We start from the raw sequence: 24102 nt of genomic DNA, 5'->3' as shown, positions 1-24102 counted from the left end.
AGATGTGGTCTGTCAGAAAATAGTTCAGGCGCTGAACCATCTGATAACATGATGCTTGGCACCTTTTGGTGTGTGATCAAGCTTATGGAGAAGCAACGTTATAGTTATTATGTTTGATGCTTGGCATTAAGACGGTAACTAAACATGGTTCTAATACTCATAGTGTTGTGATAAGTTTCCAGGTTCTAAGATGAAGACTGGGTAGTTCTAGTCAGTCTCTGATGAAACGTCAATGGTGAAGTATTCCTTCTCTTTGTTACTTCTGTACTTTAAAATTTATTTTGTGAGTCTTGGGCTCATGGGGAGATTCTAAACAAGCATAAATGAATTTTAGGTATTAACATATTTAGGGGGAGCTGGTTAGCTTTTATGAATTTTATTTTTATGGTGATTACCGCGTATAAAGTGTTCTATCAAAATACATGGTTTTGTCATCATTAAAAAGTGGGAGATTGTAAGAACAAGATTGGTTCTTCATCTGGCCTTAAGTTTTGATGATAACTTTACATGGTATATAAGAGAACAATTATATACTCTGACGAATTTTGTCTAGTGTGTAGCTTTTGCTAAACAGGTTCTAACTCTGGTAAGAAAGTCTGTGACATAATCAGATTATGAACTCAACACTCTGGAAGAATACCTACGTATGTTACAAAGGAAGTCAAGATTCTAAGATGTTACTTCTGCAAAGATTCTAAGGAATATTAGTACAAGTGCTTCGGATCGTGACTTTTATAAGGAAGCTTTAGAAGCATATTAAAGCTTTATTTTTGTGCTGCATGTTCTAAAGATGTTAAAGACAAGGTTCTGCTGAAGAAGTTTTGATGAATATGAAGATGTTGCTTTTGTTGTCCCATGTTTTGAAGATGCTAAAGACAAAGGTTCTGCTGAATAGGTTCTGAAGATCTGAAGACATCTCTTCTGAAGACCAAGTGTTGAAGACTCTGAAGATAATGTTGTGTTAAATAGGTTCTAAAGACTCAAAGACTTAGGCTCTAAAGATTCAAGTTCGGATACTTCTTTATTATCCTTCAATCAACATTTAATCAGAAGCCTATGAAGACTTAGAAGATAAGAACGACTTCCGTGTGATGGTGAGCATAAAAGTACTAACGTAAATTGTGACCTCTACTCTTATAGGGTGGCATAAGGATAACTATACTTGTACTTGTTATTTACCATTCCCACCATTACCGTTGGGGACTTTACAGTGGTACTTTGTATTTCATATTCTACCCTCCAACTGATTTATCCTTCTCGATAAAGGAATCCATCAGAAGAATTTGAAATCAATGAATCAGTTCTACAAAACTAAACCAAAGCGCTGCACAAACTCTATTAGAGAAATTATTTGTATATTTTTGTATTTTTAGAAAGGAGCTTTTGTTCGTATCTTGCTTTCAACACTTTTGTGTTGTTGTACTTAAACATTGTGTAATCTGCTTATCAGAAGCATCTTTGTAATACAGACTTGTGATTAACGTTGGTTGATCGGTACCTTGAAAGACTAAGTGTTAGTAAAAATTCTCAAGAAGACTTTTGTTGCGGTCATAGTGGTTTTACGATAAGGATCAGCTGAACTTGTTGGGTTGTGAGCAAGGACGGTCGTACTTATTATGATTGATTCCTTGGGAGAATAGTGTTAGTCAGAAGTCTCAAGAAGACATTGGTTATGGTCATGTGGTTGTCTATAATCAGTTTGGTTATAGCAGATTAAGTCCTTATTGAGAAAAGTTTATATTTGATGCAACCTAATTCAAACCCCCCCTTTCTTGTGTTTCTCGAACCTTTAAATTGAAGGATTTATATTTTGCCGAAAGTTTTGTATGACTGTGATTGCACAGACCGTTATGTATGGTCCAGTGTGAATCCAAAGTTGTATAAATATGGGTCATGTGTTGTTAAGAAAAACATCTAACAATGCGTCAATTTTTGTTCAATTCAAAGGTGTAATTCAAAAGGGTGAAATCTCCTATAGAGTTTCGAATCTCAGAGGACACCACATGTCTTTCTCTTCTGAGATCCAAGTTGAATATATCATCGTAGGCTAACAAAGGGACTAATCAAGTTTAATGCAACAATTTATATATATGTTGACGACATAATTAAGATGTTAAAATGTCCAAAATCATCTGGTAGTTGTTAGGAATTCTTATTTAGTATTGTTTTGTAAAGTAATGTAATTGTTTTTCTAAGTTATGTAATCGTTTGTCAAATGTTAAGTTATGTTCATCATGCAATAATGGAAATGCCAAAATGTTATGTGATAAAAAAATGTTGTGCAAATGTTTGAGTAATACTACAGATAATATACAAATAATACAAAAAATGATAATAAGGTCTAAATATGCCCCCACAGACTATGTGTGTTTCCTGTGATGCCAAAGTATAAATCTCACCATCCGGGTTCACCAAATCCATAAGGTTATCCATAATGACTTCTATCATCTGCAGACGCTGAGCGTCATTTGTGCCACGGGGAGGTGTTGAATGCGGTAGCACGTCATCAGAAGGTCCCCTCAACATTACAAGGTCCAGCATGAGAAGGTCGGGTATCATCTATATGCGACCTATGTAGGATAATTCGAAGGTGTGAAACAGCAAGGTACCACTCCAAGTACCCATTCACACACTCCGCTGAGAACTGAACATTCACTGCATGGTCTCTAATTCATATGAAGACCCCAAAATGTGACCAACAAACCATCTATCAATGCCATCATATGGAATAGCATGGACTGGTCGTGGGATGTCATGGACATATCCAAACTTGCACAGACACCTCTCAAGTAAGTGACTAGCCATTAACGTCTCCCATCGCAGATACCCAAAAAAAAGTGAAGTGTCATCAAACTCTTGATAAACTCTATGGTCTGCCTAGGGTGTCCAAATGATATCATTTACAGTAAGCGCATAAATACTCCTCCTGTACTCTGCAACACCTCCCAGATGTGCATGCCTGCCCCTCCATCTCTTGGTATGTGCGACCCAGCAGTGGTAGGAATAACCCGCTTCTCACAGATGGATCAGAAATGCTCGTATATTCAGCTTTAACAATAACATTGACTCATATAACCAGCAGGAAATGTCATAAAAAGAACTAAATTAAAAAGAAATAATAATTTTGTATACCTAAAATAGACTCAAAAAACGAGCAAGTTGCCTCGTCTCAAAAATAGTTGCCTCTCCAAGTGCAACATATAGAACAGTCAGTGTAACACACCCATATGCCCAAATGCAATGCTCAAGGCGACTAAACAATCACATGTACTTCACATTGATATATACATAAGACTTATCCGCCAAGATAGTACATCCTACAAGATGTAGCATGTATACCCTGGCGGTTGCCTCATACATACCGTGATGCACTAAATATTTATACCAATCCTAAAGCTAAGATGGGCAAAAGTGAGCATCCCTCACAGCCCTAAACTTATTTATCATCTACTCCTCAGTAACCCCTAAGTCCTGCACAGCAGTCATACGTGCGTTCTCTTGGCTAATGATATGAGTGATGAAGAAACTACCTATTAGGGGTATATGGAACAGAGAGAAGACATCATACAAGGTAATTATCATCTCACCAAATAGAAGATGGAAGAAAGATGTCTCCTTATGCCATCACTCAACAAACACTATCAATAACTAAATGTCGAGCATGGTCAGCAAATAGTCCATCAGTGAAAGGAGACTGCAATCCTCAATAATCTCCATGACCTCCTATAGCATCTCAATATCTAAGAACTTATAAGCTTCCCCCATGGGTAGGCACTGCAGAGGCAGTCGGTCATGTAAGAAGGTCATGTAAGAAGCAAAGTCAAAAGCATTAGTTATTTTCAATGTATGAATAATAAGCTCTTCGATAAAGCACCCTCGCCTCTATCACGGTGCCGAGAAGCTATCATGTCATCATATCTTCTGGTCTTCACTTGAAAAAAACACAATTATTTGACCTACTAGATTTTTCGAAAAATTCAATAACACTATGGCTATTTCCGGATATTTCAATATATATATATATATATATATATATATATATATATATATATATATATATATATATATGTGTGTGTGTGTGTGTGTGTGCGCATACATTTTTTCGAATTTTTTGAAAAATATGGTACAAACCATACTTGTTTCTGAATTTAAAAAAAATCGATTAAAATGTATGTATTTTTACTAGTTATTTCAAAAATTTCGGTATAATGAATGCATTTTTACCGGATTTTTCAAAAATATCTGAAAAAATGTATGATTTAAAAAAAAAATTGATAAAAAATGCATACAAAATATGTGTTTTTTCTGGATATTTCGAAAATTCTGGTAAAAACGCATGAAAAGGTCAATATATATATATATATATATATATATATATATATATATATATATATATATATATATATATATATATATATATATATATATATATATAATGTGGTAAAACAATACTTACATCTCATAAATTTAAAATGTCTGATAGTTTGTTTGAAAAATTTTAAAATTTTTCATAGGTTTTAAAAATATTTAAAATGGTATAATGCTTTTGTGAAATAAATTTTAAAGGAAAAAATGGTAAATGCACCAGGACAATGGGGTGTTAGGTCAAATAAGAGATGTCAGGATAAAATCTCTTCATTTTGGCTACATGTAACGTGGATTAGATGTGCTTTGGGCTAAGTCCAATATTCTCTTGGTTGTGGATTAGATTTCCTAAGTTTCTTTCTCTAACTAGTGGTAATGAAAAAAAAATCGTAAAAATATCAAAATGTTCTTTGGAGATGATTTTTAGACGCACTTTAAATTAAGGTATTTTCAAAAATGTATTTTTGAAATATTCTAATGTTTGATCTTGGTATTTTTCAGAGATGTATTTTCAAAATAATCCAATAGTTATTAAAAGCATTACATAAAGTTTTGGTTTCAATTACAAATTAATGACATGATAAATTGTTATACTTGATATTTCGGAAATTCATTTTGATTTTAATATGTTAATTGCAAATTAATGACATGATACATTATTATGATTTTTTTTAACTTAATTTTTGTTTCAATTTTGGTTAATGATTATTCGTTAATTGGATTAAAATTGGTAAGTTACTGTTTGAATTATGTTTAATTTCGATCAATTACTTTAATTTAAATTGATATCAATTTGTTTTAATAAAAATTTATTTATTTGATTTAGATGAACAGTAAAAAGTTATAATGATTCTTTATTAATAATTTATCTATTTGAAGTGGATAATTAGATTATTGTTTTATTCATAATTATATGACGATTGATAATAGTAATTATAATTCACAATTAACTATTATAATTGTTTTTAATATGAAATTTAAAATTTAAATGATTTTTTTTAATAAAAGATAAATAAATTGATTTAGAATTTAAATTAATTTTAGTATTTAATGATCGTACTAAATTAATTTTGGTATTCAAATTTTTTATCATAGCTAATATTTGCGATTAATGCATTATGATTCAACCAATTTTTTTAGTTGCGGTTTGTATGTATTATGTTAATTAATAATTTATTTATTTATGTAACATTTTTAATGTAATAATTTTTTTAATAAATATTAGGTCATCTCTGAAAAATGTCAAGATCAATATTGGAATATTTCGAAAATACACCTCCAAAAACACTCTTTTTTGCAAAAAATAATGGGAATTCGGTGATGCATCTCCAAAAACACTTCTAAAAAAATGAAATGTAGTGCGTTCGAAGATGCATCTCTGAATTCTGGGGACAAAAAGAAATTACACCAGAGACCCCTAAGAACAGTGGCGAAGCCAGAAAAATTATAAAGTCTGGGCAAAATTTTAAATACCGCAAATTCATTGTATATAATATATAAATAGTCATCAAACAGAATAAAAGAGATGAAAGATAACCTTACAATAGAGTGTTAAAATCACGAGGCAAATGTTCTTTCCGAGACTTCTTTGCAGTGAATGTTCGGATAATATCAATATCATCAAGTGACTTGAATATCTCTCGCTCAGTGTAACATACCATCAAGTCATTGAACCACACATCGTTGATCTTATTGTGCAATTTAGACTTGATAATCTTCATTGCTGAAAAGGCTCTTTCAACGGATGCTGTCGACACCGGTAATATCAAAGCTAACTCAATAAGTTTGTAAACCAATGGAAATACCAAATGTTTCTCAGTTTGAATCATCTTCATAGCTAAACTTTGAACATCTTCACAAGTAGAAAATGAAGCATTTCTTTTCACTTGAAGAACAAAAGTTTCAAGTTGATCCCTTATTGTTCCACGATCATCATCAGAAAAGTCTTCATGATAAATATCAGCAAGACGAGCAAGCTTAGCAACATCAAACTTGGAGAAAGAATTTTTGGGGTCAAGACATGAGAAGCAATCAAGAATAACGTTACTTTCTTCACTAAAGCGGTGATCCATCTCAACACATATTTTGTCAATAGCTACATAAAAAATCTCTGCACGGTAATGATGAAGATTTGTGATTGTCATCCCTGATGCCCTTGACCGACCCCGAACCGGTATTTCATCATTCATATTTGGCATTGGAATACATTTGGCAACACAAAATTCCTGGACATCGGCAAAAAAATTATCCCAACCACTATCTCTCATTGTGACCAACCGAGCTTTGACAACATCAACTAATTCCATGGCATTCACAATATTAAGATCTTTTCTTTGCAAGACATTTGAAAGCTCGTTTGTGATACCAAACAACTTTAACATTAACTTTAAAATAAAAGAAAATTTAAAACTCTCCATTTTTTCTATCAAATGTGTTGCTTGAAATGGTCCACGTCCATCTCCATCAACCATACTAAGTACCTTTAACACATATGACCACATTTGATCCAAACGAAGCAATATAGTATGATGTGAATCCTATCTAGTATCTCCAGGTCTAGTGAGACATGATGATTGGTGCAATCCCCTTCCTCTAGATATCTCACCCCTCTCAACAGACACAACAACCAATTGCAAGCGATGAGCATAGCAATGGGCATAAAAAGCATAAGGGTTTTCATCTAGAATCTTTCTTTGCAAACCATTAAATTCACCTCTCATATGTGAAGCTCCATCATATCCTTGCCCTCGTATCCTTGAAATAGATAACGTGTACTTATCAAGAATACCATAAAGAGCATCCTTTAATACCTCAGATGTAGTATCTTTGACATGATGTAGAGCAATAAATCGTTCCACAATATGCCCTTTGTCGTTAACAAACCTAAATTAAATTCAACAAGTTTACGTGGCGGCATAATAAGTAATGAAAATCAGAAATTGGAAAGTGAAAACAAATACAACTACTAACCTCAACATCACTACCATTTGCTCTTTGATAGATATATCACGTGACTCATCAATAAGCACATAGAATTGTTTATCACTAAGCTCTTCCATAATCACCTTGGTAACTTCACGTGCACAACACGTTGCAAGCTCCTTTTGAATGTCACTAGAAATCATTGTACAATTTTTTCCACCACGGTCAAAAGCATCGCTCACTTGTTCATCCTTAGCTTTTACCCAATCTACCATCTCTCTAAATTTTCCCTTATTTAGAGAAATAGAGGATTCATCATGGCCACGGAAAGCCAAGCCTTGTGCAATGAGATATATTGAACAATCTACAGAACAAGTCAAACGAATCTTATATAATTCTTTTGATTCCTTGGTTGCTCTAGCAAACTTACTAGCCACACTTTGTCTTTGATTATTATAATCATCGTAGTGCTTGACACATGAGTTGTGAAAACTATTATGACTACAAACATGATCTTTAAGGCCTTGAGATGCATGCTCCCAGTCTTTATATCCGCTTTTAGTAAAGACTTCAAAACTAAAGTGTTCGGCCCTCCCGGGTTTCTTAAATAGAAAGCAATAAAAACAATAAGTTGCATCCTTGATCTCACTGTATTTTAACCATGTATAATTCTTATACCATGATTTATTAAATGCTCTGTTAACACTTCCAAATAAAGTACGAGGAAAGCTTCAATATCCGGAAGGGTTATGAAATTTTGTTTTATTTTTTCTTTCTATTGAACGATTTTTCCTTTATGTTTTTTTTAATTTTTTTGTTTTTTGTTTAGACACATATGGGCTTCAAAAAACAATGGGGCCCGAGCCTGGGCAAGTGCCCACCCTGGCCGGGCCCAAGCGCCGCCACTGCCTAAGAAGGTATAGAGGTGGAGAAAGAAATTCCCTTAGATTTCGTTACGCTCTTTGTTCTTGAACCCAACATATACTACACCATATTAGGTTATTCTATAGGATATACAAAATAGAAAATCCTTGCAAAATATGTGCTTTTCTCCTCTATGATTATTCTCAACTAACACCCCTCAATGATTTAAATAAATCTAATGAAAATGATTAATACTCACAATTTGTCTATCATGAGGTTTTGGGATTATTCTTCACCCCTCGTTGGGGTTTCTATGTGATATGTAAGTTATAAAGTTATATGTGGTTTGATGATGACAAAATAGAAAAGTTAATCATATGTGTTATCAATATAAGAGATAGAAGTTATCAAAAAGAGAAGTTGGTTAAGTTCTAGTATTGAGAGCAAAAATAAGTCAAATTCAAAAATTAACATTGAAAGAATCTAAAATTGTAAAAGATCGTCTGGTCCCAAGCTTTATTGTTTTATTTATATACGATTAGTAGTGTGTAAATAAACAGGAATAGTTTTTGAGGTACTAGGCAATGTCCACTCACTAAAAAGAATTTAGAAATCTTCTTATATTTCTAAACCTCTTGAAAAATTGCTTCTATATACAAATACCTATTAAAATACCTATATATTCTTGAGAACCTCTTAAAGGAGAGGTACACAAACACCTATATATTTTCCACACAAATTCCTTATCCATTCTAAACCTCTTGAAGGAGAAGAGAAAGCATAATCATATTGGTTGGATCGATTCTCAGGAAGGCTTGTTGGATTCGGTTTCGGAGGTTAAGAGGGAGGTATTGAACCACTTCTCATGTAATTTTTCAGAAACGAATTGGAATAGACCCAACTTGGAAGATATAGTCTTCAATAGTATTAATCAGGATGATTGTAGTTTCCTTGAAGCTACTTTTCCTGAAAGTGAGATTAAGAAGGCTATTTGGGATTGTGAGGGTACCAAAAGTCCAGGACCTGAGGGTTACACTTTCCTTTTTTATCAAAAAGTGTTGGTTTTTTCTGAAAGATGATTTTGTGAGGTTATTTAACAACTTTCATTCAGGGTTTGTTTTGATGAATGTGATTGTTTCTTCCTTCTTGGCTTTGGTTCCTAAGTCTTCTAATCCCTTAGGATTAGATGATTATAGACCGATTTGCTTAGTGGGGTGTTTATATAAAGAGCTTTCAAAATTATTGGCGGGGCGGTTGAAAAATGTTCTTCATTCTATAATGTCTCCTTGTCAAAGTGCTTTTGTTCCGGGAAGATAACTTTTATACGGTGTTTTGGTGGCAAATGAGTTAGTGGATTTTGAGCAGAAGAAGAGAAAGAGTTGTATTCTTTTCAAGGTAGATTTTGAAAAGGAGTATGATAAAGTTAGTTGGAATTTCCTTAGGTCCATGATGAAGAAAATGGGGTTTGGTGTTTTATGGATGGAGGTGTTGGTTTTTACTAGTAAGATTTTGGTGTTAGTAAATGGCAATCCAACTAAGGAGTTTGTGGTAGATAGGGGTTTGCGTCAGGGGGATTCCCTTTCCTCGTTTCTCTTTGTTTTGGTCACGGAGGGGCTAACGGGTTTGGTGAGAAAGGCAGTTGAGAATGGAGAATATATAGGTGTGGATATTAAAGGTAAATGTCAGATTGGCATTCTCCAAGTTGTGGATGATACGTTAATGGTTGGGGAGGGAAGTTGGAAACATGTTTCGTCTTTAAAAGCAATTTTGAGGGCTTTCGAGATAGTTTCAGGGCTTGGGATCAATTATCACAAAAGTAAGATTATTGGTATTAATGTCAGCTGTAACTTCTTGGGGGCAGCTGCTTCTTTCCTTTCTTGTAAAATGGAAGGAAAAGAGTTTGTTTTTCTCGGTATTCTTATAGGATCCAACCCGATGGGGATTTCAACATGGAATACGCTTTTGCTCAAGATGAAAAAGCATTTTTCTAGTTGGAAAGGTCGGTTCCTTAGTTTTGGAGGGATGATTACTCTATTGAAATTTGTTTTATGTTCTCTATCTATTTTTACTCTCTTTTTAGAAAATACCAGTAAAGATTGCCAAAGAGTTTGTTAAGCTTCAAGGAAAGTTCTTGTGGGGGGTGGAGGAGAAAAGAAGGATTCATTGGATTAAATGGAAAGATATTTGTCTCCCTATTGATAAGGGCAGTCTTGGCATAAAAAATATCGACACATTCAACTTGGCTCTACTTAACAAATGGAGATGGAGGATTTTAGAGGGGTCGGATTCTCTTTGGTACAAGATATTGCAAGCTCGTTACAGAGATATTTGTTTGCAAGCGATGAATAGCGGCAACATTATTAAGGCTCCGATTTTTTCTTCTTCATGGTGGACGAATCTGACTTCGATTAAAAAGAAAAGAATTGATGATGTTTTTGTTAAATGCTGCAGGTTTGAGATAGGGAGAGGTTATACAACTTCTTTTTGGCATTCTATTTGGATTGATGACATCCCTTTGAAGTTTTGTTTTCTCGGTCTCTTCTCTTCGTGGTACATCAGTTGCGGGGATGGGGGTTGGTTGGAAGGGGTGTGGCAGTGGGGTTTCTTCGGGATTCCTCAGACTGTTTCAGAGTTGTCGTATGCGGCAGCGGACTTGCAGTAATTGTTGCTTTTGTTGAAGGCAGAGGACCGTTTTTTTATGGCATGAACCTTGTTAGTTGGATCTTAGAATCTGGCCATAGATTTTATATCCGTTCTTGTTATGTGGAACTTGCAACTGTGCACATTCCTTATGGTCCTCTTAATAGGTACGATAAAGCGTTGAATTTGGTTTGGAAGGCGGAGGTTTCGTTCAAAATTAAAGCCTTCAATTAGAGATGTCTTATTAGCAGGCTTCCTTCTAGGGATCTTTTGAAGATAAGAGGTATCGTTTTTCCAAATGATTCTCTTATTTGTGTTTTGTGTGGGTTGGTTGTTGTATCCTTAAATCATTTCTCCTAATATTTTTGTATTGCTAAGTTGATTTGGCAGGAGGTGACGGTTTGGATTGGAGTTGTTCAGTTCATGGGTGATGACTTAAAAGGGTGTTTTATTTGGTGGTACAATCAGTGTAAGATTAAGAAGTTGAGAGGAGAAAAAGAAGGGTGTATTTGGTTGGCAGTCAATTGAAATTTATAGTTGTTAAGGAATAGTATCATTTTTCGGAATGATGCGTGGAATATATTTGATGTGGTTTGGAACATTAAGATTTTGATTTGAAAATAGTCGTTTATCACTGATATTACTCATCTCAATTGTAATTTTTACGAGTTCAACAAAAAATCTTTTGTTTTATCTTTCGTAAACGCATTTGGTCTCTTTTGTCGAGATTTTTATCTCAAGTCTTTTTTGTAATCAGGTATTGAGAACCCTTAATTCTCTCTTCAATATATCACTTGCTTACAAAAAAAAAAACTAATAGATTAGAAAGTGTGAGTCTATGAGTTATTATCACGTTCGCAAGGTTGGAACATGTAGGTAAAGAGAAAAGCTATTTCTACACCATTTTCTAACATCTACACCGTAATGGTATATATATATATATATATATATATATATATATATATATATATATATATATATATATATATATATATATATATATATATATATATATATATATATATATATATATATATATATATATATATGATCTACTAACTTTAATTTTTTAATAATTCATTGTACTTTGACTTCTGGGCACAACAATATTTTACTTTAAAATCATATACGGTGTAAATACAGTGTACCAAATAATATTTTGCTTTAAAGTCATATACAGTGTACCAAAATGCAGTGTACAAATAGCACTGCTAGTAGGTAAAATACATGTAACTCCACCGATATACCATTTTCACTTTTGGTGGCTCTGAGGTAGTTTTTAGCCGAAATAACATTTCAGAACACCACCTCTTAAAACTACATTTTACACATCATATGTTAATTTTTTGATAACTAATATATGATGTTACAAGAAAAGAGGTTGAGAGAGCCATCAAGATTTTGTTTTATCATGAAAACTCTCTTGCATGCAAGCAATGGCTTGATGATAAGGTCGATAAGATCCATGTGTTGTTTTTCACGAGAGTATTGCACTCATTAGTCATAGCTTCCACCCTCTTCTTGTGACCATTGCATGTATGTCTTTAGAGATGTAAATTCATTCATTGGTTGTAAGACACTTGTAACATTTCCCAGACAGAAGGACCTACAAAAGTCAAGACTGATCTCTATGGTAAGAGAACATTTCATAAAACACAATTAGTATAAAACCACAAATATAGACTAAATGCATTCAATACTTGGCTTAGTAACTGATCACAAAAGTTCATTTGTATGTAACCTCTTAAGTAACATAATTCTTGTAGAATACTAGAATACAGGATGAAGTTCAAGCTCAAAATAACTTAAATTAAACACTACAAGTTCATTTTTTTATGCTGAAGGGTTGGCCTAAATGCTGAATACACACACACACACAAAAGGATCAACCTCTATCAGAAGCTCCTATGTATTTGTTTCCATTATTTTATTTGAGGAGAATTACAATCCAACCTTCCTATTTATTCCTCTTTATGATCTGCATCAACATGTGAAGGAACATTTTCATCACTTTTAACAACAGCTGGAGTTTCTGAGGGTGCATCTTCATGATGCTTAGAAGCTTCGGCAGCATCATTGTTTTCGCGAGGAATGGAAGTGTCGGCATCGTTAGAAGTGGATTCTGAAGGTTCACCGGTGGTTTCTGGTTCGGTTACGGGAACTGTTTTTTTGATAGTTCCAACCTTTACGTACTTTCCCATAAACTTGTATTCCCAATCTTGCAAGGCCTCGAGCTCGAATGGGCCAAGACCAGATATGTCTCCGGTGAGATCTTTCTCTTCGAAAGACATCTTCGCTAAAGCTCTGCTAGCGTCTTTACCGGCAAATAGGGCGTAAGGTCCACCGGGGCCATAAAACATCCTAATGCAGAACATTGAAAAACATAAATAGAAAACCATTCATCAGATTCCTTTTGCAATACATGGAGCAAACACATAAACTAGAGAATCTTCTAATCCGACAAAGTAGAACAGATTAAGGACATAAACACTTCATTGACATACAATACAATTGAAAATATGGAAACTTTACTCAATTGAAAGCTCCGAAGTTGCGCTTACATTGTTGTATTGTCCATGCTACAATTGTTGACTTGTTCAAAGGTAGAAGCACAAAATTTGAATTCAAAATCACTTAACAATTGGCATGTTTTGACTAACAACTTTTTTATCAAAAAGGTGGAAGAAAATAAAATGAAGTCATTTTCAGTCAAGGTTGAAAATATTTTTCAGTCTGCATTGTTTTCAACTTTAACAACACCTTTCTACCTACTCAAAACTAAGCAGACCCTAATGAGGTTAGGTACAGCAAAAGTGTGGACCAAACATTGGAAAAATGGAAGATTAAAAATAAATGATTAATTGGTCCCCAACAAACCTATTTGATTTCTCAGAAATTAAAAAGTAGGTTTAAAGTTCATGCCTGATTTTACACACAAATTAATTGTTCAACTTACCTTTACCTAAAAATATCAAAATCTAAACCACTTCACATCCAACTCATTTAAAACTAAAATTAACTTTTCTCATGGAAAAACCAAAAACACTTGTTATGAAAAAATGAACTCAATCAAGACATTCCTATCCCTCAATCAACTCTAAAGCTTTGTTTGGATTGACAGAATCAGATAGAGCGGAGCAGTATGGAATGGAATGGTATTCCATTGTTTGGATAACTAAATTCAGATGGAGCATAACGGAATAGAGTGGTATGTATTCCATTCCATCCCATCACTTACCACCATATTTATTCTCCTCTGATTTGGGTGGAATGAAGATCCGTCCTAAAATGTTCAAACCAATGCGCTTCATTCCGCGCCACTTCCACCCCTTTCCATTCATTTTATGATATCCAAACATAGCCTAAGAATCAAGAACTAAGACCACTAAACATAAACTGAAAATCAGATAAATTCTTAACATGCAATCAACTCTAATAAGCAAGAATTACATAGAATCATAGTTGAAAACATAAACAAAGCCAAGACCTCTAAACATAATAAAAACTCAATCAGATCAATTGTTGGTATGCAATCAACACTAATCCATAAAAGGGCACAAAAACAAGAAATAATTTTTAACAAGAGAAACCAAAGAAAAAAAATACCCAGATAATCAAAAAGCTTCTATAGACAAAACAAACCATAACCCATATGTTGAGATTAATTCAAAACTGTATAGTTTTCTTTGTTTTAGTTAAGCTACTATTGGTTAGTTATCCTAGCTGGCAGGTGTGTGTGTGTCACTTATAAATAGCCAATATTATGTAAATAAACTTGTTACACTTGTTAATAGAAGCTTTGAGACTTTTCTCTATTACCTTACTCTCTCCCAACTCTTATTGCTGCGCATAATCTTTTCAACACAAATCTGTGTTCTAACAATTGGCATCTAGAGCCTGGTTTCGATATCAAGGATACTGTGAAGTGATAGCTTATGGTCAGAAAAGATGAATAGCAACGGTCTTGGATCAAATATTTTGGTTCTTGATAGCAAGAACTGGGATCGATGGAGTGCACTGATGAGATCTCTGTTTGGAGCACAAGAAGTGAGTGATATTGTGCAGAGTGGCTACGAGGATTTGGTGGTAAATCCAACCGATGCACAGAGAAATGCATTCAAAGAAGCCAAGAAAAAAGACTGTAAAGCCTTGTTTTACATCCAGCAGAATGTCGATAATCAACACTTCGAGAAGATATCAAAAGCAACAAGATCCAAAGAAGCGTGGGACATCTTAGAAAGCTATTACAATGGTGGAGAAAAGGTGAAACAAGTGAAGCTGCAATCCTACAGAAGAAAGTATGAGATGATGCAGATGGAGGAAGATCAAAAAGTAAGTGACTACTTCTCGAAGCTAATTGCCATTGTAAATCAAATGAAAACCTGTGGGGACAATATTACAGATCAAATGGTAGTAGAAAAGGTACTGAGATCTTTGAGTCAAAAGTTCGATTTCATAGTTGTAGCTATCCAAGAAGCAAAGGATGTGAAAACAATGAAGATCGAAGAATTGCAAAATTCACTAGAAGCACATGAACTCCTGGTGTTTGATAGAAGTTCTGAGAGATCAATTCAACAAGCCCTTCAAGTTCAGACCTGCAAGAAAGAAGGAAATCAGAAGGATTTCAGAAGAAAAGGAAAAGGCAAGCCAAGCTGGTCCAAGAGTGGAAAGAACAAGGGTGAGGACAAAGCTGAATCTTCAAAAGGAGGAGGCTTTGGCAGAAATCAGAACAAGAAGAAGGACTTTGACAAAAGCAAGGTGAAGTGCTTCAACTGTGAGAAGCATGGACATTTTGCTGATGAATGTTGGTTCAAAAAGGAATCAGTTGAAGAAGCAAATTTGGCCCATGGAGATGAATCTGGTACAGTGCTGCTGATGGCCACAACCAGTGATGAAAGAATTAAGAATGAGGAGTGGTTTCTTGATTCAGGTTGTTCAAACCATATGACCTCACATAGAGAATGGCTGACAAAGTTTGATACAAGCAAGAAGACAAGTATCAAACTTGCTAACAACAATTGCCTTGAGGCAGAAGGCAGTGGAAATATAGTGATTAAAGGAAATAATGGCAAGAGAGTCATTATTGAGGATGTGATGTATGTTCCTGAGATGAAGTGTAATCTCATGAGCATTGGTCAACTAGTGGAGAAGGGATTCTCAGTAACCATGGATGGTAATTCTCTGAAGCTGTTTGATTCAAGGAAGAACTTGGTGCTCAAATCAAACATGTCAAAGAATAGAACATATAGGTGCAACATATCAAGTGAAAACATGATGTGTCTGTCAGCTGCAGTAAGTGAAAATGCTGAAGAATTATGGCACAAAAGGTATGGCCACTTAAACTTTAGAAGTCTTAGTGAATTGAATTCTAAAGAACTGGTGTATGGCCTGCCAAGACTGAATGTCAGAAAAACCATCTGTGAAGTGTGTGTTAAGAGTAAGCAAAGTAGAGGTCCATTTGTACCTGAAGCACCAAAGAGAGCTAATGTGGCACTGCAAGTAGTCCACTCAGACATCTGTGGACCATTTGAAGTGTTTTCATTAGGGGGAAGCAGATACTTTATCACATTTGTTGATGAATTCACAAGGATGATATGGCTGTATACAATTAAGCTAAAGAGTGAGGCTTTAGAGGTATTCAGAAAGTTCAAAGTCTTAATAGAAAAAGAAAGTGACAAGTCTATTAAGATCTTAAGAACTGATGGAGGAGGGGAATACACCTCAAAAGAATTTGAAGCTTTCTGCACCAATCAGGGAATTATGCATGAAGTAACAGCACCATATACACCTCAGCATAATGGATTAGCTGAAAGGAGGAACAGAACTTTACTGAACATGGCAAGGAGTATGATCAAGCAAAAGAATCTACCACATAAATTTTGGGGGGAAGCAGTAACTACAGCTGCTTACATCCTAAACAAATGTCCTACAAAGAAGCTGAAATTGAAAGTACCAGAGGAAGCTTGGTGTGGAAGAAAACCCAGTGTGAAGCATTTCAAAGTTTTTGGATCCCTGTGCTATAAGCATGTACCAGATGCTAGAAGAAGCAAACTTGAAGATAAAAGTGAAATCATGATACTTATAGGCTATCACCCCACAGGTGCCTATAAGCTCTATAACCCTGCAACTGGAAAGGTACATGTCAGTAGAGATGTGATTGTGAATGAAGCTGAAAAGTGGAGATGGGAAGAGGAACCAGTGTACAGTGGAGAAAACCAACAAAATTGCATTTATCCTGACTCAAGTGATGAATCAGAAAATGAAGAAGTGGACAACGATGATACAGGTGATTCAGAAAATGAAGAAGTGGAACTGAATAATGAAAATGAACATGTAGAGGTAGAAGGTACTATGAGACCTGAAAGAATCAGACATGCTCCAAGGAGGTTGAATGACTGTGAAGTAATTTCAGATAATGCAGTAAATGATGAAGGTGATATTATTCACTTTGCATTATTAGCTGACTCTGAACCTATCAATTATGAAGAAGCATTGAAGATAGATGCTTGGAAGAAGGCCATGGTGGATGAGCTCAATTCAATTGAGAAGAATCACACATGGGAGCTAGTTAACTTGCCAGACAAGAAAAAGAAAATAGATGTAAAGTGGGTGTTTAAGTTGAAATTAAATCCTGATGGAACAATTTCAAAACACAAGGCCAGGTTGGTAGCTAGAGGCTTCTTGCAAAAACATGGTATAGATTATAATGAGGTGTTTGCCCCTGTTGCGAGGCTTGAAACTGTGAGATTAGTAGTGGCCCTAGCTTGTAAAAGAAGATGGTCACTTCATCATCTAGATGTCAAATCAGCCTTCTTAAATGGTCCACTTGAAGAGGTTGTGTTTGTGTCACAGCCCCCTGGGTTTGAAATACAAGGCAAGGAGAAAATGGTGTATAGACTTCATAAGGCCCTGTATGGCTTAAAACAGGCCCCTCGAGCCTGGAACAGAAGGATTGACCAGTTCCTAACTCAAATAGGTTTTACAAAGTGCACAGTAGAATTTGGTGTATATGTGAAAAATGCAAAAGAAGAAGAAGTCATGATAATCTGCCTATATGTGGATGACCTTCTAATCACTGGAAGCAAAATAGCAAACATTGAGAAAGTGAAAAACAAACTGAAGTCTGAATTTGAGATGACTGACTTGGGTGAACTCTCATTCTTCCTTGGTATGGAATTTATGAAGACAAAGACAGGATTACTGATGCACCAGCAGAAGTACATTGGTGAGTTACTTGAGAAGTTTGAAATGAGTAAGTGCAACTCAACCTCAAATCCATCAGAGACAAACTCAAAGATTGATGAGTGCAGTGATGAAGAGAGAGTGGATCCAACACTGTTTAGACAAATAGTTGGTTCACTAAGATACCTGTGCAATAGCAGACCCGATATATGCTACTCAGTCAGTGTGATTAGCAAATTCATGCAGGATCCAAGAAAAACTCACTTGATGGCTGCTAAAAGGATACTTAGGTACATAAAAGGCACAAAGGAGTTTGGCTTGTTGTTCCCAAGTGGAAACAAAAGTGAAAGGGATGAACTAATTGGGTACTCGGATAGTGATTGGTGTGGAGACATCATAGATAGAAGGAGCACTTCTGGCTATGTCTTCAAGTTCAATGAGGTTAGCATATCATGGTGTACCAAGAAGCAACAGGTGACTGCACTCTCATCCTGTGAAGCAGAGTATATTGCAGGGACATTTGCAACATGTCAAGCAATGTGGCTGAATTCAGTAATGAAGGAGTTAAGGTGTGAAGTGATGAAGCCTCTCATACTCAGAATTGACAACAAGTCGGCTATTAGTCTTACGAAGAATCCAATCTCACATGGCAGGAGTAAACACATTGATACAAGATTCCATTTCATTAGAGAACAAGTAAATAATGGGATGGTTGAAGTGCAGTATTGTCCAACTGAAGTGCAGCTAGCAGATGGTTTCACAAAGGCTCTAAAGCTTGACAGATTTGAGTTCTTGAGAAACAAGCTTGGTGTTATAAGTGCTAAACAGTTATGAATTAAGGGGAAGTGTTGAGATTAATTCAAAACTGTATAGTTTTCTTTGTTTTAGTTAAGCTACTATTGGTTAGTTATCCTAGCTGGCAGGTGTGTGTGTGTCACTTATAAATAGCCAATATTATGTAAATAAACTTGTTACACTTGTTAATAGAAGCTTTGAGACTTTTCTCTATTACCTTACTCTCTCCCAACTCTTATTGCTGCGCATAATCTTTTCAACACAAATCTGTGTTCTAACACCATAATCCAAAATCACAAAAAACAAAAAGGGCAAAGATAAAAAACCAATTTTTCGTTTCAGAAAAAAACCTGCTTTGCGAAACATCATAGATCTGACCCTTAATAGCCATAAGAAGAGGCTTATCCGGGTTATTCCCATCATAATCCTTAAGCTCCTCCTCCGTAACTTCCCCGATCTGAACAGGCGGTTTAAGAGGCTCTATCTGCGCATCAAAGTCCCTCGTTTCATGGCGTTGGGGGGTGTCGGAGGAACCGAAGAGGCTTGTGACGATGTAGTAGAGGGTGATGAGAATTGCTAGGACGGTGAAGAAAGTTGCTGGGGAGAGGCCAGTGTAGACAACGATGGCTTCTTTGAGGGTTGACCAGAGTTGAAGAGCCATGGTTGGTGGTGGATGAGATAGAAAGTGTAGAGAGAGAAAGAGTGGGAGATGGAAAGTGTAGTGATGAAAAGGTTAGATTTTTATAGTAGTCTTTCTAGATTACTCCATGCCCATGGTTTGGTCTTAGATCACGTGCATTTGATCGTACGGTGGAATACCATAAGATGGGTTTAAATTCTTTTATTATTTTTTTAAAAAATATAAATATGATAGTATAACATCAAATAAACTTAAATGTTTTAAATATCTTTAAAGAGTAATGTTTTTCAAACACCAAATTCCTACACTAATATTTATAGGGAAATATTAACTAGTGTCATCACGGTAATAGTTAAGTATTTTAAAATAATAAGTTTATTTTGATAATCTGCGTAATTAATGTTTTGAAAATTGAAATATTAAACTTTTTTATAAAATATTTTCTTTTTTTGAAATGCTAATGACACTGGTTAGCAAGACTCATATCTATAATATAATTTATAATATAATCTATGATATAAGAAAAATTGTTGTTATAGAAATTACAAAAATACTTTTGTATTATCTTAATCTAAATTATTAATTTGGGAGTAAAAATTATTTTTTTTTGTTTATTCGACTCACTTTTTATTTTCCAATTCACTTTTCACTTTTTATTTTTTTCACTTTTTATTACTTTATTATTATTATTTTTAATAAATTATTAATCAAAATATTTCAATAAAATATTCTTTAATAAAAAGATTATTATGATCATTTTAAATGATTGTTAATTTATATTTAAAATAATATTTAATTTTTAAAAATTAACTTTAATAATTGAATATTAATAGCAAAGAAATATAATTTGAAATAATTTTTGTTTTAGTATACAATATTTTTAATAAAATAATAATAATTTTAGTTTAAAAAATTGTTTCAATTAAAATTAATTTAAAAATATACTTGAAAATGTGTGTTATTAGATAAAATACAAAAATGTGTATCACTTATCATTAACTTTAATTTATATGATTCAAAATATTAATATATTAATATATGTCATTAATGAAGTTTATGCAATTAAAATATTATATGCAAATATTAGAAAAATTATTTGTTATATATATATATATATATATATATATATATATATATATATATATATATATATATATATATATATATATATATATATATATATATATATATATATATATATATATATATATATATATATATATATATATATATATATATATATATATATATATATATATATATATATATACTTATTCAAGTAACATATTACTATTGTTTATACTCAAATTCTATTGATTAAGATATTTTTGTAAATGATACCTAAGCAAAAATAATATTTGTATACGGGGAAAAATCTATTATTGATCTAAATATTTTTATATACCAAAAATTATATTTATGATCCAGAAAGAATTCATTCAAAAAAAGTTATACGGGAGAAAAACTAGTATTAATCCAAATATTTTTATGTAAATGATACCTAAATATAAATAATACTTGTATATGGGAAAAATCAATTGATGATCTAAATATTTTTATATTTGTAAAATAGTATTTATGATTAAAAAAATTTATTCAAAAAAGATATACCGGAAAAAAACTATTATTGATCTAAATATTTTTATATACGAAAATTTACAATTGATTTAGATATTTTTGTAAATGATACGTAAACATAAATAATATATGTACATGAAAAAAATCTATTAATGATCTAAATATTTTTATATATGAAAAATAATATTTATAATTTAAAAAATTTTGATTCAAATATAGTATACGTGAAAAAATTTATTATTAATTTAAATATTTTTATATAATTCATTTGAAAGTTTTGTTATTTACTTGTAGGTTGCTTTCTAATTGCATTTCTACAAAAGACAACTTGTGTCGCCATGAGATTTTGTCTCAAAATATTCACTTATGCGTCAAAATATATGGTGTAGAAGAATTTTCAAATTATTTCTTTTTTTATGGTACCATGTTTCATAATGTGTGGGTTGAGGTTTTAAAATAAATAGGTTTTTCTTCCTCTCTTTCACATGATGTGATTGCATACAATTTTGTGGGTTACAAGTAGAGTTGTCAAATGGATCGGTTCGATCCAACCCGCTTCAGTCCGGTAGGCTAATGTGTTTAAATGGATTTGTTCGGTCGGGCCCAATTGCTTAATGGACCACATAACATGAGCCCGGCCCATTTTTTAAATCCCCGTGCGGTTCGATGGGTCAGCTCTGCCCGTATTTCAATATTATAGTTTTAATTTTATAAAAAGAATGTAATGGATAAATGCAACACAACATAAGTAGAGAGTCATCATAAATGTATATAAGTGATGTTTAAAATATTTATCCGTATATATATATATATATATATATATATATATATATATATATATATATATATATATATATATATATATATATATATATATCACAAAATCATCCATGTAAAAGTTCAAAGTAACTTAATATTATCACCAATACTTATCAAATTTTCTCTCCATCTCACACCCATTCTCTTAATCACATCATCTTGAAAATATTTCATCATCTTTAACTTTTCTTTATCACTTGAAAACACATTTATGAAATCATATCTTATCTCAATCTTTTTTCCCCAAAATTTACCAAAATCTTTTTTAATGGGCCAGCTCGAAACCCGCTTGGTGCGGCCCGACCCAGGCCATAAAAAATATAGGCCCAGTGGGCTGGCCCAAAAAAACAGGGTCGTGTTATTTAAGGTATTTTGCGCTCCGGTCCGCACTAAATTGTTGGAGTTATGAGCCGGCCTGATCCATTTTTTTAGGTAATAATGAGTTTTCCACATATCAGATAATGGATCAAATTAAGATTTAAACTTAGTAGTGGCTTAAAGTTGAGGTTTAAGACTTTCTCTATAGTTTTACTCTTCGGTGGCACAACCCTTTATCGTGTATTGGGATGTAGTTTTCTTTTTTCTTGTCAATGTGACTTTCAACCAACTATATTTTACATTTTGCTCTCTTTTTTGCGCACACCTTATGACAAAAATAACTTTTTAATTTTTTAATATTTTATTTCTTCAAACTAAGATATCGTTTGGCTGAGTTTTTTTTTTATTGTAAAAGTTACTTTTAAGCTGAAGTTAAAAATAAGAGCTTTATAAATAAAGTTAAAGTTGTTTAGTAATATTAATATTTTTTCAACTTTAAAAATAATTTTTAACTAAATCGTTTGATATATTTCTATAAAATTATTTTATTTAATATATAGATGAAATAATATAAAAAGTGAAAAAATAATAAAATATTATTTTTTGTTCTAATTTAATACAATGTTTGATGTAAAATATTTGTGACTGAAAATACTGATTCTTATTCATACTTTTAATTTTTTTTATTAGAATTCTCTAAACCCTTATTCTCCCTTGTTGTTGTAAGCTCTAAGATTGTCACACTATAATAACAAAACAGATACATATTTTTAATAGCCAAAATCCAACAAATCTCAAAACACATCTCCTTAATCGTTAGAATAAAAGATATTATTATAATCTTATAATATCTCTTAGGCTATTATAAATATATATCTTATAATATCTTTTAGAGTATTATAAATATCTTATAATATCTTTTTATATTATTTTGTTTATCTTTAAATTAATATAAAATATTCTAACATTAATGAATGGATCAATGAACCGAACCCGATACCCGTAAATCACTCGAACCATATTACTTTTCGGCATTCTGATTTTTGGCGATCTCGAAACATGTTTTCTTTCTCTTCATCAAACAAAGGTTTTAAGACATACTTCAACAATCTCCACCTTGACTTTAAATCGTGTGGATATCAATTTAACCATCAACCACATTGTTGCTCTCTACCAGGTTGAAACTCTATTCAATGACCTTTATCAAAATCAAACAACCCTTGAATCTTGATCTCGTCACTTGCATCCACTTGTTTCCAATTACCTTTTTCTGGCTAGGTAATTTAACAAGCCTACAAGTATGATTTTTCAACCACTCTTGACTCCACATGTTTTTAAATGCATCTCTGAAGATTTTTCTTTTTTTATTTTGAAGTCCTTCAGCCACATTAAAAATATAATATTCAAAGCTAGCATAACCGTCCCTTTGAGATGCTACAATAATCTTCCTTACCTTATCATGAGTTAAATGATAATCAGAGATCTTTGTAACTGTTCCCTCACTACAACTAGTATCTATAATAGGAAACTCCACCTCAAACTGAGTTTTCTCCGTTATAGTTTCTATCAGGTTTCTCCCTTGGTTTTCACTATTCTCCCTCTAAAGAAATTCTCTACCAACCAAGTAAGTTGTTTTGACCTCATCTCTTCCCCCAAAAACTCAATAACAACTCATCGATAACATGCATTTTTATCCCTTGATTTCTGCAAAATTCATTATACTCCTCTGAAACTTTCTCAAGGCATAAAATGCCTTGAATTCAAATCTCATAGTTCTTCCTTGTCATGAAATCCTCCACTAGTTAATGATGAATGAATAAAAACATTTAAACCTTTTAAAATATATAGACCACATATTTTTGACCCTTTAGCAATAATCAATTCATCACACGAAATCTTCAACACTCCGTGTTCAACTCTAGTACAATAGCCTAGATCATTAAACATACTTATAGATAACAAATTTCGCTTGAGTTCTA

The 24102-nt window shown here is 33.1% G+C and overlaps 3 protein-coding genes across 3 annotated transcripts; 1 reads left to right on the top strand and 2 right to left on the bottom strand.

Moving 5' to 3' along the window:
• Positions 1 to 2652: 2652 nt before the first annotated feature.
• Positions 2653 to 6746, bottom strand: LOC131650772 (uncharacterized). The gene is made up of 2 exons (XM_058920478.1): positions 6171 to 6746; positions 2653 to 2877 (listed from the first exon to the last, which is right to left on the bottom strand). The coding sequence occupies exons 1-2, from the start codon at positions 6744 to 6746 to the stop codon at positions 2653 to 2655; spliced, it is 801 nt and encodes a 266-aa protein (XP_058776461.1).
• Positions 6747 to 9609: 2863 nt separating this feature from the next.
• Positions 9610 to 10813, top strand: LOC131650771 (uncharacterized). The gene is made up of 2 exons (XM_058920476.1): positions 9610 to 10150; positions 10242 to 10813. Exons 1-2 carry the CDS (start codon positions 9610 to 9612, stop codon positions 10811 to 10813), a joined length of 1113 nt encoding a protein of 370 aa, XP_058776459.1.
• A 1643-nt stretch (positions 10814 to 12456) lies between these two features.
• Positions 12457 to 19492, bottom strand: LOC131653139 (membrane steroid-binding protein 1-like). The gene is made up of 2 exons (XM_058923216.1): positions 19119 to 19492; positions 12457 to 13152 (listed from the first exon to the last, which is right to left on the bottom strand). The coding sequence occupies exons 1-2, from the start codon at positions 19427 to 19429 to the stop codon at positions 12753 to 12755; spliced, it is 711 nt and encodes a 236-aa protein (XP_058779199.1). The 5' UTR covers positions 19430 to 19492; the 3' UTR covers positions 12457 to 12752.
• Positions 19493 to 24102: the final 4610 nt, after the last annotated feature.

This window comes from Vicia villosa, linkage group LG2 (genome assembly GCF_029867415.1).
Source record: "Vicia villosa cultivar HV-30 ecotype Madison, WI linkage group LG2, Vvil1.0, whole genome shotgun sequence".
Classification (NCBI taxonomy): Eukaryota; Viridiplantae; Streptophyta; class Magnoliopsida; order Fabales; family Fabaceae; genus Vicia; species Vicia villosa.
This window is presented reverse-complemented; position numbering and strand designations above follow the sequence as displayed.

Excerpts from the sequence above, each read along its gene's own strand:
- LOC131650772 (XM_058920478.1), bottom strand. The coding sequence starts at position 6,746 with ATGTTAAAGTTGTTTGGTATCACAAACGAGCTTTCAAATGTCTTGCAA. Across the intron at positions 2,878-6,170 it reads TTCAAACTGAGAAACATTTG|GCAGACCATAGAGTTTATCA; the intron begins GTATTTCCATTG and ends TGGACACCCTAG.
- LOC131650771 (XM_058920476.1), top strand. The coding sequence starts at position 9,610 with ATGGGGTTTGGTGTTTTATGGATGGAGGTGTTGGTTTTTACTAGTAAG. Across the intron at positions 10,151-10,241 it reads GCATTTTTCTAGTTGGAAAG|TAAAGATTGCCAAAGAGTTT; the intron begins GTCGGTTCCTTA and ends AGAAAATACCAG.
- LOC131653139 (XM_058923216.1), bottom strand. The coding sequence starts at position 19,429 with ATGGCTCTTCAACTCTGGTCAACCCTCAAAGAAGCCATCGTTGTCTAC. Across the intron at positions 13,153-19,118 it reads TATGATGTTTCGCAAAGCAG|GATGTTTTATGGCCCCGGTG; the intron begins GTTTTTTTCTGA and ends GTTCTGCATTAG.